We start from the raw sequence: 22,190 nt of genomic DNA, 5'->3' as shown, positions 1-22,190 counted from the left end.
TTGCATTATTTCCTAATTGTACCTACATATGTAATTAGTGCCATTTCTGAAATCAAAAGAATTTTGCTACCAGCTGTCAGTAGAGCTGCACCATCAAGCTCTGTGTTAGGTCATTCCTTAATCTTCAGTCATTCCTCTAGAAGTTGCAGCTAGGGGCTGTATCTGGGACCTAAACATGTAAAAAGTGGGGTTTGGACATTTATGTTTCTCTTTCTCTCCTTGCTTTCTTTCTCTTTACACTCTTCCCTTTCTTGGAGTGTTCTTCAAGAGCAAATCAAGCATCAGCTCCAAGTCCATGTTCCTTAAGTAGCTAAAGGCAAGGAGGGAAAGAATAGATCAGAGAAACACAAGGGGTAGAGAAATAAAGGCAGGTAAGCTTGGACCAAATAAAACAGGAAACAATTACTGGAAAACAAGACTTGAAAACAAGATGGACAGGAAGATCGGAATGAAAGACTGGTTCTCAACTGTAAGCCAAGGCATATGTCTTCAATGAACTTTTTCTCTTTGCCTCATCAGTTCAGGTACCATGGTACTGATACAGACTTCTTGAGCAGGTTCACTTCATATTGTAAATTGTGATTTGTATTTGTTCAATCTCCTAGGTTTCTTAAAGACAGAATGGAGAAATATCCCTTTTCTTACAAGTAAAATGCACTCTTAGCTAGGCAAATCACTTGGAGTAGCCACACTAAACCACTCTCAGTCAGCAAGGTGTCAGCCCTACGCTCCCACTTCACTGTTTTATCCAAGTTTAAACTGGAAAGAGTTCTTTATGGACAAGTTTATTTATTCTGATGGTCACATTTTACAAAGCACAGCTCCAGACTTAACAGCAGTGGATTGAAACTCAGGACTCAGTCATAATTCAAACTCTGACCAAATGGTCAGTGATCAACATACCTACTACATTGTTTCAAGCTCTCTCTTTTCTCTTGTGTGAACTCACGTCGGCATTAGTTAGAAGTAAACAATAGGCTTTCTCTTGGTTTGACCTTTAAATAAAGTTGAGTCGAAATACTGTTTTTATCTTAGAGACAATTCTATTTTAAAAATAACTCTATTTTTTTAATGGAAGAAATTTTAGGCCTTTTCTTTTGTTTAATGACTAAGTGGATAGTCGTTTCCCTGTTGAATCTAGCACCGAATCTTTTCTTCAGTGCCAGGTGTAGCTCCATGATTTATCCCACTGGGGCTCTTAAACTTGAGTGTTATTTTATGGTAAAGAAAAATCTATTACCAGAAAACTGTTATTTCAGAAGGTGGGAAAACGTAGCATTTAAAAGACCATAATAGTTCAAAATGGCGAATTTCAAGTCTGACCATCTGTTGCAAGCACATACTTCTGCTTCATTGCTGTAGCTGAATGAATCTGTGCCATTAAATAGAGCATGCGCCACATATCAGAAGAATTCTGCTGTGGCCTGTTTCATTGAAGAGTAAAGGCACAAAAGCAAATGACACAGCAAATAATTTCAATAGAGATCTGCATTTTCTTGTGTCAGGATAAAATACACTGGAAAAAAAATATCTGTCATGTATAAGACTATCACACTTGTTTCAATCACAAACAATTTCAGTAGAGCCATGAAGTGATTTGGCTTTCAAATCACTGTAATTCTCAGAAGAGTAACTTCAAAATTTGGGTTTGTTCTGAGGTTTTTCGGATAGAAGCCAGACAAAAAAATTTAGAGAGGAGATCAGGCATATTTCAGACACTGACAGAATTTCTTTAAAATTTAAATTCAGATTTTCTGTGAGATATTATGTTTTTCATATATCAACTAATTTCAGTGAAGAATTAGTTGCTCTGAAATTTTCTGATCACCTCTATTTAAAATAGAAGCTGGAGATAGTATTACCTTTACCCTTCCCCCTTCAATAAACAGTTTGCCTGGACCTACTTGGATATCATTCACAAGCTGTCTGTGATAAAATGTTCATCTTCATGCTCCTACTTTAACATTAGACACTGCTTGTTTTCTGTTTAAACATTTAACAGCAAGCATTAAAACGTTGTTCCTCTAGCCTAGCTGCGTAACAACTAAATGCACCTATCTAACCTGAACTAGTCATTTTGACAATTATAGCCGATGATAAAGGGGCCAGATGAGGAGTCCTCTCTTTATTTCACATAGTCTAATTTTGTCTGAAGTGTCTCAAGGTACCTGCTTTTTCAGGTGGTAAATGCTTGAAAATTAAGTCCCACTCTAAACCTTACAATTAGTCACCATAGTTTCATTGTGTGTCTATATAAAAAGCAATTCAATACACTAAGTCCTTCCTTCGAACAGTTACATTTTCGTATTAAACACAGACTGTAATTAGAACCTCTCCTTGTGGCTATGAGAGCAGTGAGTAATCACAATGTCATGCTGAGGACCTGAGGATATCCTGGGAGCACAGAAAACAGAAAATACATGTCAATATGGGAATCTTCTTTCAAATTGCCATCAGTTAGCAGTTAAAGCTCTGCAGTCTCTACAATGTTCCATTCACTATTTTAAAGAGCTCTCTCCAGTACATATCATTAAGTTCTTGGCTTCTAAGACTCACTATGGCAAGGACTGTCCCAGATCAGTTAAGAATTTTGTGACAAATAGCTTCCTTATTATTAATTTTAAGTTTGGTTGAACATTCTAGAGAATAACAACTGCAAAAAATTTGTCTTCCATTTACCATATATCATCTTATTCACCTTCATTGCATCTGCTCCCACTAAACTTCTGTATAAATTAAATATGACCTTTTCAGTCTCTGACATATGATTTTAAACAGTGTAAGCTGCAATGTTTTCTGTCTTAAGCTTTACCCATAGTCATCCTTTTATGATACAAAGTGAGCAGCTGTTTTCATTGAATAATCTATAAGGATGCCCAGGTCCTTTCTCCAAGTGCTTGTATTTCATTTAGAATCTGTTTATAGCTCATAGTACTCTGCCTCATGTTGACCCTTTTGTATTTGCCAGTTATGGATTTTAGCAGTTTCCGGAATAAAAGCATATATTTGTGCCCTCAAAACCAGGTCCTTGTTATCACACACAGTCACATCATGTAATTCTGTTCAGAAGTTTAGTTAGCTTTCTTTGATGACCAATTTATTGGGAATCCTTCACTTGCATATTTCTTTCATCTTTGCTGTTTGTGTTACTGGGAGTTTCTTTGGAGTACGTGGTACCAGTGTCACAGTTTAGCATCAGCCCAGCTTGATTGACATATAAACGTGAGCAGCTGGGCTCCCAATACCCCTCCCTCCCATCCCCAGGGAAAAGGGAAATGAGAGAAAAAGACTTGAGAGTTGGAAATTAAAACTAAAACAGCATTAATGAAACATTAAAAATAATAACGAATGTGCTATTAATAAGAAAATACTAGAAGATGTACAAATATATGAAACTGCCCCCTCCCCCATCTTCAATGACTATATAACCACAGATGCTGTAGAGCAGGCATGGGGAAAAGGTTCTGGGCTGGGCTCAGTGGCAGAAGGGAGATGGACTCAGACAGTGGATTCAGGAACACGTGGATCTGGGATGAGGGAATAAAAGACAGATGAGGTCCTCACTGGACCTTGCCCATAAAAGAGAACTTGACCCTCATGATCCCTCAGCTTTATACTGAGCATGATGTACCTGGAATGGAATACTCTTGGTCAGTTTTGGTTCACCTGTCCACTCCTTCCTTTTTCACCCTTTTCACTTACGGCATTCCACCAGCTTGAGGTTTGCCTTGGTTTCTATATGAATTAGTATAAGCAATGGCCTTTCTGCATACCAGTGCCCTATGTTATCAGTTATAGAGAGAAACACTGCCTGAAAAACATGCAGTTAACATGAAAACTGTTTCTATTTCAGCTAAAACTAGAACAGTTTTTTTAACATTTTATTGGGTTCAACATAAAACATGAGGGCTCTTGAACAAAGTGAAACAAGTACAGTATATTGCCAAAAGCTAACAACTTTCAGAAATGAAAATGCAGAACACTGTTTTATACTGAACAATCTTAGTCACTATTGCAGGTACAAAAATGAAAGAGAAAAACCCCAAACACAAGAGATTTCAACATTCAGTTTTCAACATGCATCAAAGTCTTCCTCAAAAACACACCTTGTTGGAACTTTTTCTTCCCAAGTAGACAAGGAGCTACATTCATGCTTCTTCTCAGATGTCATGGACTTGATTCCCTATCGCAAAGCTCTTCTCTTGTCAGTTGCTACCCAAGAGGCATCTGTAATACTGATGCATTAGAGTGATAGCATTAATGTATTTCAGACTGGAGAAAATAATTGCACAAGTAAGGAATCAGATGCCAGGAGGAAAATGAGCAATCAAGTACACTTCTCTACTTATTTTGAGTTTTGCATATGCTACCTTTAACACAGTGCGAAGTTTGGTATTCTGAAATGCAGCAGCATATCAGCCAGACTTGTTCTTGTAAATTAAACCTGCCCTGGATAAACATCAAAACCAACAAAAATCTTGTCTGGTTTTTATTTTTCATTTTGTGTGAGATCAACCATAGCTGCAGGCACAGGATGCAGCAATACAGGCAGTGCTAAGTTCATTCCTCTGCATAACCAATATCTATATTAGGAAATAATGAGTTGGAAATCCTAGAAGAAAATCTGGAGGTTTAGCATTCTTCCCTCCAGGGTGACTTTCCCGTAAGAACTTGCTAATAGCAGAAGACATTTTGTCAGGCAGGATAGATTAGGATGTGCACTGGGATGGAAGTATTCAAGTGCTATTTCATCTGTCTTTCTCTCTTGCTCCTCCTGTTTCAACTATGAGGAGCTTCTTGTCTGAATGGATTGCAATGGCTATCTCTGTATTTCAGATAAGCTTAAGACTCATGTAAAATGTGCTGCTGCTAATTAGTCAAGATGTAATTAGTCTAAGGAAATTAATTGTACATAAATAACGTGGAATTTCAGTTTCATGGCTCAAGAGATAAATTCATAGCCTTTTCAAAGTTGTCCGTGTTAAAAATAAAATAGCAGAAAAGGATTATTAAGGAAGCTCTTCAAAATTCCCATTACCCTGCTAATGAAGATGTAATACATTGCCCAGAAGACATGGTTGATCTGCACTTTGTAAGGTCCTTCCACCACATCAGCATTTGCACATCCCCAACTGCTCTCATCAGCTAATAGTGACTTTGAAGAAGCAACTTATCTGCCTCCCAACTGAAAATAAAGCACTGTAAGTACAGTCCAAGCACAGCAGTGGATAGGTAATTAAGAGTGTTCTCCTTCATTAACTGGATTTCAAGTGAGCCATCTCTTGGGTGCATACCACAGGCTGTTCTGACCTACCTGGAGCTGTTAGAGTCATTAAAGTTCACTTCCGGATTCCACGTGTCAATGACTGCACAGTAGAAAGTTGAAGTTTAACTTCATTTCCTATAAAGCTGTCTAATTTTATTACTGTTATTCACTGGTACAGTTTTGCAGTAACTGACAAAGAACCAAGTCTGGGGGTTGAGACTGTATTATATGATTCCAAAGGCACAGGACTATGTATTCTATGCCCTCCATACAGGTGGCTAAGGAAACATCTTCCATATCCTCAATTCCACTATGAACTAATACCATGCTTGGTTTGAACTTGCCTTTCCCACATTTTTCCTGATTTTTTATTTTATTCCTTGATTAAAAAAAGGGAGGCTTCCGTTCTTTTATCAACCACCCAGTCCTATGTGCATTAGAGAGATTGTAAAGTATATGCGAAATGTCATTAGGAGAGAATAATTTCATTTTAACACTCACCTCTCACAGCTGCAAAGGACTGCACAGGTAGAAGGCTGCAAAGAGTCAGACTAAGGCAAGTGGGTACATGTATTTCATTCCTTAAGGTCAGTAGGTTCTTTTGCTGTATAAGTTTTGGTTAGCTTCCAAAATAGTTCTATTATTTGGTTACAGCCTGAAATGGCTTCTGAGTTTTGTATAGAGGTATATAGAGTTTTATAGAGGCATAGCACTTTCAGATCTGTAAACCTGTCTAAATCTGCATTTCTTATCAAAACCTCCCATTATCCTACTTAAGACCATGCACATAATATTTATTCATTTTGAAAATCCCCCTTAGCTTTTCAATGGAGAGAAATAACTAGATTAGATGTTTAGACTTATTTATATTTTATTTTAAATTCATGGTCTAGAAATGTTATCTTCTCTAATACGAGTTATCAGCAGATACTGGTGCTATTAAAAATCTCATTCCATTCTCTCCTTTCAAGTTAGAGAGCAGTTTCTCCATCACAGCTGTTGCTGTAGTAGGCTACTGTTTCTACAAAGGATATATATAAAAGGATCAAAATCTTGCAAGACATCTATGAAATAATATTTTTTTTATATAATTAAGACAAGTTTCCTGTATTTTGAGCACAGAAATGCTTGGCTTCAGTAAAAGCCAGAGGCAGTGCTTGTAACAGCTGAGAACCAAAGAAGCTAATGAACAATTTTCTCACTTTTTTTCTTACAGCTTACTGAAAGTTGCAGGATTCTCGGTGATCTGTAACTCTTATTTTCTCTTCTCCTTTTTTTCTTTTTTTCCTGAGAAGATGCCATTTTGTAAGTAATGAACAGCAAAACCGTAGGAAGAATTAAATGCATCTTCAAATTATAACCCAAATTTTTCTGATTGTCTTGTATTTTACATCAATATTTCTCACTTCTAATTTGTCCTAATTACCTAGCATGTTTCAGTGATACTATCTCTGTTCCTTTTTTTTTTTTTTTTAACAAGTCATAGCAATATTATAAGGTGACACTTTTGGTAGCATCTTATTTCTGCACAATGGGAAATCTTTTCACTGGGAACAATTATGCATGTTTATAGTCTGACTTCCGATTCCTAACACGTACATATCATGAAACATAAACTAGTACTGTTAGGATTTGGAGGAGAATAAATGACCAACCTAAAGTCGTAGTCGATTATAAAACCTGCATGCATGTATAAGATGATAAACTAGGTATCTGTACCACTAAAAGGTGCCTAACTTTTTTATCCTTAATTCAAACACAGCATGAATTTGTGGAAATATTTCTTCAATAAATGCAAATATAGCATATGGAGATATACTTAGTTATTATCAGGTAGTAGGATTTTGCCATATTCTTACCAGTACACACACTTGCTTTATGAGAACTACCTCTTTGCAGATCTGAGCTGAGCCATGCCCTGATGGCTCTAGAGCCGCGAATGCCCCCTCTCTTGCTACATCTGAGTAGTGCTTGTGCACAGCTGCAAATCAGTTTTCTCATTCTTTCTTTTACAGTCAAGAAACTTGTGCAGTTACGAGAAAGAGGACAATTTTGGTTAAAAGCGTATCTATCTCAACAGAAAATCTGGCAAATGGGGACAAGGGAAATTATACTATTGAGAGCAATCAGAAAATGATTTTGATGGGTGATTACTATCAGATTGCAATGTTTCTAGGTGGATCCGCAGGGGTTGGTATGAACCCAACTGCAATTTCACATTTATATAAAATCATCAGTCTGCATAAAAGAACAGTTTATGAATAACATGATTTTTTGTCGTATGCTGAAGAATAGGTACTGAAGGGGCCAGATATTTTCAGTCACTGAATACAATGCTTATCCCGACCCATCAGCTGAAATTATGACACAGTTTCTTTAAAATGAGCCTGTGAGAACATGCCACTGGCCCCCATCTCTAAAGATAGGATTCATTAGTATAGCAGTTGCTAACCAGGAATGAGGCAGCTCTTTAACGGGAGAAAACTCAGGTTTGTGGGTAAGGTGGATTAAATAAATCTCTCTGCCTAGTGTATTAGAGTAGGGCTGGTACTTTCCTCCCAGCACATACCCCACCCACTATTTTTCAATGGTCCCCTGAGTTGTAAAAAATCCCACATCAGCCTCTTTTGGTCTTTAGTGAAGCCACCTTCCTCCTGTCATGTCTGAGACTGGGATATAGATCTGCTTTCTAATATGCCCATATCTTTACAGGATTCCCCTAAATTTCACTGAGGCTGCAAACAGATGCTTATTGCTCCTATCACCCTACCTTTCCCCTTCCTACATTCACCTTGCTCAGATATTTTCTGGGAAAGTATGATACTCCCTTCAGAGTGCCTCATTTAACTTAATGTGTAACTGCTAGGATAAGGCATATATGCAGTACCATGTGCTAACCATGACAAACACAAAGCTCTCTCTCACATGTTTGAATAAAATAGCCTTAATATAAAGGCTTAATCATGTATATGTGAGATTTTGCATTATACATTTAAGGTCAAGAGAGGAAATCACAACTGCATAGCAGAAACTACCTTATAAAAATTGGTGGCTATGAAATAAATGTTGGTTTTACAGTGAAAAAGCAACTCAATATACAATCCCCTCCCCTTAACAGTTTGTGAAACTTTAAAGAGAAAAGTCATGAGAAGTGAAACTAGTTTCCTATTCATGTGACATTAGTAGGACTGAAACTGTACTACCACCACCACTCCATTCTGATGTTCCTTTAAAACAAAAAAAAGTTGAATATTTATGAAGCTTATAAACCACCAGCCATGCAGGTAATTGGAAAGCTGGTAGAAGTCATTCCAGTGCGACACTTAAGGTGGGTTTCAGCTCACCAAATGGGGTGCCTGAAAATTGAACAGCTTTACCTCTCACAACCCTTTACAATTTTAATCATTTAGGGTTTGCAAATGTAGGTGCCAACTACAATTTTTAGGTTCCCTGGGGTACCCAGAAAGGCTGTGTGGGGTGCTCCAAAATGCCACCTGTGTCAGAGGCAGCTGACTCTCACCTGTGTCTCCAAAGTCCCTTCATTCTGATGGAGAAGGCTACAGCCAAAGCATGTCACTGAAAGCTAAACTAAGACAAATTAAAATGAGAAATGAAATATACTTTTTTAGAAACTGTGCTTAGCTGCTAAGAAACAAGCATAAAGTAACACATAAAAGCTTGTGTTAGATTGTTTGCATTTTGGTTATTTCAATTAATGACTGATGTTCCTCTGAGATTCCTAGGTGAGATTTACTCAATGGTAAATGTGCTCAAAAGGATTTGCATTTCTTGTGTGCTTGTCATGGTTTACAATAAATGCTTCTCCCTTTTTGAAAACTTGTTGTTTTATTCACAGATGTAGAAAAGAATGGAAAGGAAACCGTTGCCACATAAGTGCTAAGCCTCTTCAGCCTCCAACTTCAAGTCTCCGTCAAAATGGTGGGTCTGTAAACAAGAAAGAAATATCCTTCAATTCATTCACTGAGTGTTTCCTTCTACTTATTTCTGCTCTTGATTGCTATGATTTTGCAGATCTTTGGATTGGGTTGGGTATCAGTTTCTTGCTGATTAAAACTACAGCGACCGCCTTGTATTTCATTTCAAAGAAGAAAGTGCCAGAAAAGTAAGTGAAACTTTTATTTTGTGTAATGCAGATAAAAATGTGGTACAAAGAAATGGATAACTGCCCAGTCTCTTTGGTTTCAGCTTTTAAATCACCCCACAGTCTGTTTGCCTTCATATGCAACACTAAGCATAAAACCTAGCTTTGTAACAAAAGCTGACCTTAGTGGACCCCAGTCTGGAAACAATGAGTTACAGCTTGAGGGCTTCAGATGTTTTGATCACAACACTGTATGATTATTCCTAAATTATAACATTCACTATTTATCCACCTTAACAGGAGTAGCCCTGATTTCTTTATATGACAATTAAATGTGAAAAATAGAAGGCATTTATGGTTTCTCAACACCTCCAAGACAAAATTATTTTTTTACAGTCAGATTCACAGCTCTTCCTGAAGCTACTGAGCGCTACATGCACCTGGGGGAATATGTATTTCACTATTAACACACATCTAAGGACTTTCTTTGTGATAACTGGATGGAATAAAAGTGGTGGTGGGATTCTATTTTAAAATATCACGGATTTTCATAAAAAGCTTTAATAGACTGGAAAAAATGCAAGCTGTGACACTGTTGAATTACACAACTTTTTTTTACAAAGGTTTGCTCTCTCTTTTAGTTACTACAGACACACCCATTATGTGAATTTCTGTTTTAATGTTTTATTAGGCATCTTAATTAATGGTTCTTTAGATGTGTCTCAGCCATGCTACCTTATCTGTTCCTTCCACACATTTGCCCTAGCACTTCAGCTCACACCCATTATCCACCTCTGCTGTATTGCACTAAGATCACACCAGTGCAGACCTCTTGGCTTGTGGTACAAGGACTTGTCTTACGCATAGTGAAGAAGTGCTCTAGATGGTTGTTTTGCGTTTTTTTCAAAATCTGTATTTCTTCCACCCAGTAATACGCTTGCTAATACTACTGTGCAAACAGCAATTAAAAATTATCTTCTGACATGCTACAGCACAAAGTGCATCCTCAGTAAAAGAAAAACAATCAGCAAAGTTGTTCGTGGTTTATTCCAAAATTTATTTATTTCAAATGCTTTGAGTAACAGTACTGGCAGTACTAGAGATATCTCTTCATCCAATTATTTGATTTCAGTGTTTCATTATTTCACAAACACTTTTTCCTAGCCCTTCCTGTCATCCCTCTGATAAACTGCTTTCTCTCTCCTCTCAAATTAAAGGTTTAAAAGCAGATGTTTTGCTGTTTCTTATTTTCCTCTAACATTTGTATTTCTTCCCTGCCTATCTTTTCACTTATTCTACTAGATCCTTCTCTGTCAGCAAGTACCTACCACTGTCCCTTCCCACTTTCAGCAATTCTTGTGCATTGCCTTGTCCATTTTCATGTTGTTAGATTTCCCTCACCCCTCATTTTCTTCTCCAGAATTCATCATCAAAGCTGTCTCTTTTCCTTTAAACGTGTTCTCTGCTATAGACCTTTCTCTCTTTAGGGATGTTGTTATCTCCCAATCCACTAAACTGTGCAGACTCCCATCCTGATGTTATTGCTGCTGACGTGTCTCCTAACACTGCATGCTACCCCTGACAGGTAGCTGTCTATGGACACAGAAGAAAAATGTTGAAGCAGGAACATTTAGTGGTTATGGTACTGTTAACTGAGTGCATAGCTTCATCCTCTTTCTTTATGTTTGCTTCCTCTTCTGTAAAGTGGGAATAATAGCATTTCTTTATCTTAATTCACAGGGGCTTTAAGACTTAATTAATTCACATTTATAAAACCTGTAAGGTAGATATATAGAAAGGGACCTCAGAAGTGCTAGATTAGTTGTATTATGAGAGCTACCTGATGGGATATTTTTTGTGATTTCAATTAATATTTTTTTAAAAAAACAAGTCTAATATTTTTTCTCAAAACATATTTGAAGGTGTTTTAATCAACAAATGATATTTTCTTCTTATTCCACTTCTGCACTCTAAACATTCCCTTCTACCTTTTTGTTTCATAAATGTCTGTTTAAGGGTTACTGCACTGCCAGCCATTTCTTTTCTACCCACAAATATGTATTCAAGGAATACTTTTTCCTTCCTTGCAATAAGATATGCTAAAAAATAGAGACTTTTTTGTCCATGAAAATGTACCTTGCTACAATATGATGCCAGACACTTAAGTGTCCTATTAGGTATGTAAAAAGAAAGGGATGAATGAGGATCTTCTTACTATGGCACTGAAAAAATATTACAGCCTTGAAGTGAAGAGAATCAAAGCTGTGAAACAGAGTATTAGATAGTTAACACAGGAAAGCTCATTCTGGTTCTCATGGTTTTCACTGGAGCTGCCCAAAAAGGTAAGTTGTGATGACGGAAGATTTTGTTCCCAAATTCTGTCTCTTAGGAACTAAGATTGTCAAATAATTTCACCCATGGAGTAGAATAAGAATTTTTATTTTAACTGTTTTTAATCACAGTTGACTTATCGTAAAGTTAAAACACATTTTGTAAGTATCATATGAAGAAATAATGTAGCTAATAAAATGCAATTTGATTGAAACTGTGGAAGAAATGAAACCTGAAACTTTGAATATGAGAAGATACGCTCATTCCAGCAGTTTGTCTCTCCCTCTTCAACTCCTCACAGCTGGAAACATAGCAGTAAATTGAGGCAAGTTATTCCTTAACAACTTAGTCAGTACTGAGAAGTGACTAGTCAAAATGCAGCCAGTGTTATCATACTGACGTTTGGATCTTTAAGGTAAAGATTTAGAATAAGGATTGACTTGTGTTTGCATAAGTCTGTAAAATGTACAATGTGACAGCACCACACAGAGGCATGAGGTATTACTCCCGATGTTTTTTCAAGGGCATTTGATGAACTCGAGCAATTTAACTAACTGTGCACATGAATGATACTTTCCTGCAACTCATTTTCAAAGGCTTTTGTCTGCTTTTAGCCTTCCTGGCTCATGTTGTTTTCTTAAAGTCATTAGGCAATAGAGGCACTCTAAGAGTGTCTGCTTGACCTTTCTTTTACAGGGAAGCTTTCACACACTTGAGCCTATATTTACTGCCTTTCGATAAATTCTTTTGCTGGGTATTTTTTAATAATTTATATTAGTGTCTCCTCTCTCCTTATTCTTATAGAACGACACATGCAGACATTTGCAGATGGTCCTCCAGCTGCACATTAACAGTTGAAGTTGCCAGCTCCCAGTACATTTTAAAATGGAGTACAGGTCTATCTATGCCTCAATGGAAATAGCACAGGAATGTGTACAAGAGCTGAAAGAGAAGTTTCAAAGTACAACAGAACAAACTTTTTCACCAGCAAACAAGATAGTAGGCAGTAGGGGTATGTTGATGACCCCTTAGACAATTGCTGGGTAGGAAGTTGTCCCTAGCAGAGACAAGAATATAAAAGTTACTTTTGTCTCACTTTTTCTTCACTGGAAAGACTCAAAGTGCCTTTACCTCTCCTTTCAACTGAGAAAGAATGTCCTGCTTTCTTTTTGCTTTCTCCGTCTCATCCTTCTTTAGCAAGAATTCCAGCTCTAACCTGCAAGCTTTAAACTCTTCAGTGCCCGAGTGGGTGTTACTGGAAGTTGTCATATTAGTTTATTTACTAATGGACAAAAGCAGCTCGCCACATGGTTTAGCAGCAGTGTGCTTCATTACCACGATGGCATTCAGATATGCAAGCTACTTCCCAGGTCCAGGCTGGGGATATATGAAACTTTTGTACGGAAACTCCAAATCAGAGGAAGCTAATAAATTTCTCACATTCCTCTTTGTGCCCTAGAGATGACATTTTCTAGTCCAGAAGGGAAGGCTGCTAGTTACTCCACTTCTTCAGCGGCATCTGTCCTTATTGACCAAACAGAAGCAAAGCTTCAATTTAGCTTCCATTTCATTGCATCTGCCTTCTCATGCTTTATTTTACTTTAAAAAGTGAGAATCAAACACTCTCCACCCAGCTAAGCTATGCTTCTTTGCTATTGCCTCCAAAGCACTCAATATCCCTGGATCCTTCCAGCTTGTTTCTTTTATATTCTTGATTTGTGCCATCAGCTGCAATGCTAAGGTACCACAGCTGCTATCAGTCCTGTCAGTCATAATGAACACAGAACACAAAATTTTCTGAAGTGTATTAACAATGTATCTTGCCACACTGAAAAATTGAGGTGCTCTGAGCTAATATTTTAAAACAATAGAAAATCATGGGAAAACAGGACCCACAGAGGCCATTTTTTTATTCCCGCCAGAGGACAGTCACAACTTTAGCACTTCTGGGTTTGCACTTGAAGACATCCAACAACACGAATTTGATGGCATCATCAGAGAATGTTAGTACCCTAGCTAGAAAGAAAGTTTGCTGTTAGATTTTTTTTCCCTAACTGTTAACATGTCTGTTTACAGTTTAAGTTCATTCTTATTCACCATGAACAAGAACACATCATTCCCTTCTTCCCTGCAAGAAGCTTTTTATGTACTTCAAGGCAGTTGTCATGTCTCCTTACAGGCTGCTTTCTTTAGGCTAAACAAGCTCAATGCTTTCAGCCTTTCCTCATGGTTAAAGTTTTCTTACAATTATGATGATTCCTAGTTGCCGTTGCCAGGACTTTCTCCAATTAGACCATATGCTTCTACAGATCTGGTGTAGAGGAACAGATATTGTATTCCAGGGGAGGCTCTCCAAGTGGATATGAAGGACTGCCAGAGGTCATTGCTGGCTATGCCTCTGTTCCTGCTTCCCAAAGTGATAAACAGAATGACAATAGCATTACATTTATTGAAGGTACTTCAGCTTCTGAACTGGAATGCAGATGGATACTGTTCTTTTGGAATGAGAGGAAAAGGTGCAATTTTAAAAGAAAAAGAGAAACAAAACTAGGAAACAGCATCCCTGTCATTTACGAGCTGTTTCATTAGTATAGTGCTGCTATCCAAATCCATTCCTTCCTCTGCAGAATATTTTTTTCTGAAGGAAAAGTAAGAAGTAAGTTAGCAAGTAAGAAGTCTTCAGTTTTTCTGAAAATGTACATCTCACAATCACCACACACTGCAAAGAAAGAAGAGGTGACATACTGAAAGAACAGAGCAAACCTCTTGGCCTACAACAAGATAACCAAAGTGAAAGAGAAGAAGGTCTGACTTTTTTTTTAAAAAAAATAATTAAGTTCCCTGAAGTGACTGAAAAGGTACAAAATGCAGACCTAGGAAACCAAGACAACATATTAATAGCCTAATCCAGGTGACTTGTCGATGAATCCAAATACAGCTTTTGGAAAGTCTGCCCTCTTTGCATCAAGCCTCCCATTTCTTCTGTGGGACGTGCAAATCAGCTTACTTCTGCAAACTTAAATTTAGTTTTAAAGTTTTATAAATGCTTTGGATATTGTGCTCTTGAGTTATAGTTTCTGTTTAGAACAGAAGCTTTAGAATATCTATAAATAATTCTTTTAAGGGATTATTTTAATTAGTAGCTTAACTGTAATTGACTCTTTGGCCTACTGGGATTTTGTCTTTGTTAAGGACCTGATGATAAACATTCTTCTAGTACTGTATTTCCTACAAATTTGTGTACTGTCTAAAAGAAATATTTGATTTTTCATTGAAAGGTACATTGAAAAGTACAAAATTCTGAGATAGTGCATACAAACAAATGAAATCTAGATGCTTTAATTTTCCATTAAAAAGCATGATTTTACTCAGCAGTTCCTTTACACACTTGCAGGAATTTTGTGGAACATACAGCTTTCTCCCATCTCTGTGAAGCTATAGCGGGCAAACCCATGACAAGGCAGTAGTTTTTGCTGCTAAAGAATGCTGATGAGCTTAGCAAAGCTATGACCCATATGACCTGATCCCAAGATGATTAAACCTTTCCTTTCCTACTGTGGTATTTCTGGTTATGTGAGAAAACCCATTTCTCTCTTAACCACATGTTTGATTCTTCTTCTTTTTTTTACTAAATCATCCTATGCCTGCCATTTTTAACACCAGTTCTGCCCCGTCTGGTGCAGTCTTCTGAACTTGGCAACTATGGGTTTTCTTCAAAAATGAGATTTATAAACATTTCATATGGATTAATTACTCTGGACCGTAATTTTTGTGAGGTGATGTTTCACTTACATCAAGTAACATTAAGCACTGCAACAATGAGCTTAACTCATGCAACTGCAATACATTTTGTTGAAGTGCCCGATCAAGCAGTTTAAACTTAGGGTGTAAACTGATGACCAAATGGCTAAATTCACCCCACAGTCTAACAATGCACTTTCATGCTTTCCTCAGCAGTATCTGTATTGGTGAGAGTACTGAAGTGGGCATACCATTGCTTTGCTTTAATAAAGAAAGCTTCATATTTCTAATTAACTGAAGATCTAATGTGTTGAGGTTTTTTCTATGGATATATGCACAACATGTAAAGTAATGTGAATATGTCATCTCAGTTCCCAAGTACAGACTTCTTGAGGCAGTTACCTACTCATCCAACTAATGGATTATAGCTCTTGTATGAAAACCTGATTAAATTTTCACCTGTATATTTTTTGGCCTTCTAAGTAATTTGAAAATATTTCAGAAATTTTTAAGGATAATTAATGTTATCCCTTAGAAAGAATTGTTTGCTGCATTCAAAAACAGGGTGTAACCTTATATATGTTTGTATAAATGCATTCATATCAGCATATATATATGTATGTACATGCATATATGTGTAACACATGTTATACATAATGTAACATATTCAAGGTGACTTCCAAAGCCCTGCTTTGGCAAAAAGTTTCCTAAGAACAGTAGAGAACTTAATAAAGCTCATTCTCCACTTCACTTAAATCTGGAGTACATAAATTCAACTAGTGCCAGTATTTCGGGACATAAAATTCCCGGTCCCTAAGATTAGGTGCCAAACAACAAATGTTCTTCCATGATTCAGATCTAAAGTGGAAGGACACCTGAAATTTGCTGGAGGACCTGAGTAACACTCAATTCTCATGCTTGGGAAAACCTCACATACACAGACAGGACCAATTTTACCACTAAACACAGTGACCACAGGCATACTGTGAAAGAACTCTTTTTGATGCCCACAGTTTGGCACAGTATCCTGCTGGTTAGTTATCTTCCTTGCAGAGGAAGCTGGAGATCTGTGTTCAGTGTCTTTCCTGTCCTCAGGACAGATCTAAGCACCCAGCATGTTCTTGCCTAGATTATATATATTCTTGCACAATAAGTCTAATGGCGTGTGGAGGAAGAAAGAGAATCAGATCTGTCCCTCTCCTTAGCATTTCCAATTGGCACATTAAAGGTAGCTCCCACTGTCAATTCCGTGATTTGCCTTGCCCTTTCGAAGTCTCTCCACTGACCATAAGCAGAACTGAACTGCTCAATTCCACATCATGCTGTTAGGCCATACAGCTGGTTTGTGATGCCTAAATGAACACTGAACTTAAGGCATACAAATCTGGCCTTTTGGGTAGTTATTTAGAAACAGAACAGAATTTCTTGGAAATTTCTTATCTGAGTTTCCTATTGGCTCAGGTTTTGTGAGCCATGGTGTGATCTCAGAGTAAAAACTCAGTTCTGCCTACATTTTGTGGATTTTATTCAGGAGGATTAGTATGCAAATATACACTTAGCAGACATATAAATAATCTAATACATTACAGTTTCACTAAGTTATCTAAAAGCATGAGAATATCATGATTTATTACAGTGAAGATTAGGATCAAGTGAACAAATCAATGAGTTCAAATATTCAGCTCTCCACAGTGCTGTGTCAGGTAATCAAACTGAATTATGAGGCTAGCATTAGAAGGAATTAATTTCTGTCACTCTTGTTGTAAAAGTTTTTAAGTCTGGTTTAACCCAAACCCAAACACAGTTTTTTTGCAATTATTTAACTCGTAAGGTGATAATTTCTGTAGCCCGCCTGTGCTTTCCTCCTAAGCATCCATTCTGATTTTATTTCTTTGCAAAAACAATCATGCCGTGTGTCTCCCCTGTGGTTCTTGCTAAGGAACAACTGCTTGCTTTCCCAATAGCTCCATCAGCTGTGTCTCAGTGACTACTCTTGTCCCCCTGGTCCTGCATACCACAGTAACAGAGTTCCTAGGGGTATGCTGCTTAAACCATTTGTAGGAGCACCTTCAGAATAGAAAAACTTCTTAATACAAGAAAATCCATCTCTCAATCACTGAGATTGAGTATTAGCTTTAGGGAACATTTTATTTTATCATACTGTGAAAACAGAGATTTCTAGGTACACAAAGGCACGTATATGCTTTATTCATAAAAGCCTTAGTAAAAAAACAAACAAAGCAAACCAACTAAATGCATCTCTTCAAAAGAAAAGATTAAAAAAAAGAAAGTTTGCTAATACAGCCATTGCTTTTTATAAGGTATTGGAACAGTTTTGATGATTGCAAGCATTATAGAATATTAGCAACCAGTGAATATGGGGGAAAAAATTAAACGTAGGCAGAAATTTCTATCCCCACATACCTTTTGCTTTAGCAGAATTAATGGGGTTAACTGCACAGGTCATAACTGCTTCTAAAAAAGGAATATGTGAAGGCCTCTGTCAGGAAAGCATGTCTTTAAACTTCTATCTTTAAACTTCCAGCTGAGGTAATGGACACGAGTCCCATAATTAGTACAATTTGTTCTATTAATCTATTATAAATTGCTTAAGGCATTGTGTTCATTCATGAAACCTTTACATTCCAATAATTTGAGTGATTCTTTAAATATTTCTAATTTTGCTGCAAGAAGTATAGGAAACTTCTATAGCTTTAAAATTAATTCTGATTATTTTGACCTAAAATGCAAGTTCTTTCTTAATTTGTTGGGAAAAAAAGAGTTCTTGTAACAATTAAATAACTAAAATGGTTTTGAACTCAGAGCCTAAACCCATGTTAATTACTGAATTGCTCATGTGATAGCAAAATACAGGAAGAACATGACCTTATTCCATGCAAACACAGTATGATAATGCAACTTTTTAGCTAATACCATGTTTTATTTAATGTTGAACACTGAACCTATATTTTATGAATACTAAATAGCTCTATGCATAACCAAAAGCATATGTCTTTTTAGCAGCAACAAATGAAAAGTTATTATTTTAACGTATCTATAGCTTACACAGAACATAGGTTTAAGTTAATTCATTTCAGTAGAGCTCAGTTGGAAACACATGTAGTCACCTATATTTTTTGACTCAAGTCTTTTCAACCTGAAACTGTTTGGTTCTTTGAGAAACTGTGTGATGTTGTGAGTGGTTTTGTTTCTTTGCTTGACTTTTCAAGGAAAGTGGATGAATCTGGTAATGTTTCATTTGCCAACCCATTGTATGAAGATCTTAGTTTATCTGGGAAAGTAAAGGTAAGTAGCAATAGCTGCTTTTATACATTCAGAAAAATGTGAAGCTCTAGTCCTGAAATAAGCTCTCCATTAAAACAAACGGTGTAATTCCTCACTGAATGCTATTTAATAAAAAAGTAAAAATTAAAAATTGAAGCATCACTCAGATGAGTTCCAGTGCATTTTCAAAACACAGGCAGGTTTGAAATCAACTCAGTTTTGAGAACATTTTGACGTTTATAAATAATACTGACTGAGGGTTGCTGAATGTGAGAAAAAAAAGTGATTTGAATGAAATATTTAGGCAGACATAGAGAAGAAAAAGCTCACTGATACTTGTCTCCTTTTCTTCTGGAAAAAAAACCCACAAAGCAAACATCCAATAACAAAAAAACGCCACCACCAACAAAAAGACAACATTCAGCTCCCAAGCTTCCTTTGCACCCTCACTTTCATAGAATAGTTTAGAAAACTTCCCAATACTTTAAACATGCATTACTATTCCCATCACTGTAAAATTCACCTTGATGCTAAACAAACACATCGTCACACAATTCCTTTATACTATTTGTTGATCATAATTAAGAGATTGCTAGAGTAACAAAGTTTATGAATAAAATAGATATATTTAAAAATTAACACATTGCAACAGAAGATTTCAAGTCAAGGCTTAATTATTAAACTTCAGTGGAAGCTAAACTTTGTATTTTACATTTAACAAGAGAAACATGTTTGACTCAAAATGCATCTGTCTCTGCTATTTGATTTGTCATTGAAAATAATATAGACAAAAAAACCTTGAAGGTAAAAGAAGAAGAAGAAAAAAGAATGTTTAAAATATCCTTCCTGCCGTCATTTTGTTACTACCCTTGTTAGCAGTGAAAGAACTACTCAGTATAAAACAGAAAATAAAACTTCCTTGTCCTTTTCACAGTCAGTAATGTGAGATTTTACTGCAGCAGCTTTGAATAAGATTAACTATGACATGCCATTTACTTTCTATAAAAGGTTCCTTACACCTGATTTTAGAGACATTAGATAAAATTAATTCACTTACAGGTTGGGATTTTTGAGAGCTCCAAGTTGGAAACATTCCCATTACAATCATGTCCAATTTATCAGGACATTTTTATTTTAGTTAAAATAGATTCCTGACAGGCTTCATTTAATAGCAAGTTGAAAAACAGAAGCACAGTGTCAGGAGAGACATATTCATAGAAGACAGCCCCAGGCACTGTGATTGAAGTCCAGTGCTGTATCAGATTTTCCTCTATTTTCTTTAATATTGGGAAAATATCTGTTGTCAGTAATCCTTCCTTTAAAAGAGACAAGATAAATGAGTTTTCCCTGAGTATGACGAGCCTTAAATCTGAATGGTATATCACCAATAAAAATACATGGTAAAACACAGGCAATAGCTCTTATCTCCAGCTGCATACCTACAAGTAATTCAGTTTGGGGCATCTATAAGTTTCATAAAGACAGAACCTTTCTGAACAATGAAATCTTGTGGGCCTAGTGTTACCAGACACTGGCCTACAATATTGCCTTATAGTTCTGGATATAGAGAGTGTACTACTCAGCCACATAGAAGAATATTTTCAGAACATTTTTTGCAGCTCACTAAAAAGATTCTGAAGCATCTCTTTTCTTTTTATAGTTGCCTGTGTATTCCACCTCACCCACTGTACAAATCAGTGTTTCTCCATGGCATGAGGTATGTAATAACATGTTTCTCTTACAAAGTAGGATACGTGTTGGGCTATTAAACAAAACCATTTGCAGAGGAAAGGGGAAAAAATCACTTAAAGTCAATGATATATTGCTTCTCAAAATGTAATCACCTCTAGAAATCTAAGAAAGATGACCAGGGTTGGATTGTCTGACAAGGACCTCATAATATAATAACCAGCTTCATTAATGTTGCTTACCATAGCTCATATTACACTATGCAGTAGTTCGACACTTTCCAGTGCAGCAGATGCTGAAGAAAATGTTTAGAACTACAGAAGTCCTTACTTGACGAGTTCATATTATCTCTTTTCTCATACATTCATCAGTCAAGAAAATTAGAACTGGTCATTTAAATTACAATGCCTTGTACCAAAATCAGTGACTCACTGCAATTATACTATTGTACACAGATTCTCCCAAAATAATACTTCATGTGTATTAGAGCAAGAGCTCTGGAGACAGGTAAAACAAAGTTGGGAATGGATGCAGAAGGATAAATGACGTATTCAAGTGTATACGGCAATTAAGGTTTTGGTGGAGCAAAGTTAATTTTTATTAGCTGAGACTCTGGTCTAAAAAAGTAAGGGATTTTATAGTTTTCTTTAAACTTAATATCATAAGTTACTCCTATAGTCAATCTACAGCTGTTGAGACATCCATTCTAACAAATTAACTGAAGTACTTTTTTTAAAAATTTCATTCTATGTTTTTTTCTTCTAGCATCCATTCAATGAAGATGTGAACGCTACTTCTTTTCCAAATCCTCTCTATGGAGTAACATCAGAAGACGCGGAGAAATTATGCAGTTCCTTAAAAATAGACATAAAATAGGATTAATATTGCTTGTAACTCTTCGCCTGAAGATTTCTTCTAAAATCTAAAAGTATGTCATAGAATCATAGGATTAGAGAATCATTAAGGTTGGAAAAGACCTTTAAGATCATCCAGTCCAACCACCAGGCCAACGTCACCATGCCTACTAAAGCATGTCACAAAGTGCCATATATACATGTTTTTTGAACAGCTCCAGGGAAGGAGATTCCACTGCCTCTCTGGGCAGCCTGTTCCAATACTTCACTACTCTTCTAGTAAAGAATTTTTTTCCAATGTTCAATCTAAAACTCCATTGGCACAACTTGAGGCCATTTCCTCTCATCTTATCCCTTGTTACTTGGGTGAAGAGACCAGCACCACCTTGCTACAACCTCCTTTCAGGTAGTTGTAGAGAGCAATAAGGTCTCCCCTCAGCCTCCTTTTCTTCAGGCTAAACAATCACAGTTCCCTCAGCCACTCTTCATAAGACTTGCTCTCTAGACACTTCACCAGCTTTATTGCCCTCCTCTGGGCATGCTCCAGCATCTCAGTGTCTTTCTTGTAGTGAAGGGCTGAAAACTGAATACAGTGTTCAAGCACTGAGTACATGGGCACGATCACTTCTCTGATCCTGCTGGCCACACCATTTTTGGTACAGGCCAGGATTCTTTTGGCCTTCTTGGCCACCTGAGCACACTGCTGGCTGTGTTCAGCTGGCTGTCAGCCAGCACCACCACGTCTTTTTCTGTCAGGAAGCTTTCCAGCTACTCTTCCCCAAGCCTGTAGCATCGCATGGGGTTGTTGTGACCCACGTGCAGGACCCAGCATTTGGCCATGTTGAATCTCATACAACTGGCCTCAGCCCATCTATCCAGGCTGTCCAGGTCCCCCTGCAGAGCATCCTGCCCTCGAGAAGAT

The 22,190-nt window shown here is 37.0% G+C and overlaps 1 protein-coding gene across 1 annotated transcript in view; it reads left to right on the top strand.

Moving 5' to 3' along the window:
• Window positions 1–21,436, top strand: part of MALRD1 (MAM and LDL receptor class A domain containing 1) — a 240,693-nt gene extending 219,257 nt beyond the window's left edge. The window contains exons 36-40 of the mRNA XM_069860437.1: window positions 9,123–9,205; window positions 9,299–9,389; window positions 18,671–18,746; window positions 20,386–20,442; window positions 21,180–21,436. Of these exons, the coding sequence (XP_069716538.1) occupies window positions 9,123–9,205; window positions 9,299–9,389; window positions 18,671–18,746; window positions 20,386–20,442; window positions 21,180–21,290 (418 nt within the window). The 3' untranslated portion in view covers window positions 21,291–21,436. The remainder of the gene's footprint in view (window positions 1–9,122; window positions 9,206–9,298; window positions 9,390–18,670; window positions 18,747–20,385; window positions 20,443–21,179) is intronic.
• The last annotated feature ends 754 nt before the right edge of the window (window positions 21,437–22,190 follow it).

Source organism: Phaenicophaeus curvirostris, chromosome 6 (genome assembly GCF_032191515.1).
Source record: "Phaenicophaeus curvirostris isolate KB17595 chromosome 6, BPBGC_Pcur_1.0, whole genome shotgun sequence".
Classification (NCBI taxonomy): domain Eukaryota; kingdom Metazoa; phylum Chordata; class Aves; order Cuculiformes; family Cuculidae; genus Phaenicophaeus; species Phaenicophaeus curvirostris.
Note: the sequence above shows the minus strand (reverse complement) of the source record. Positions and strands in the feature narration are given on the sequence as shown.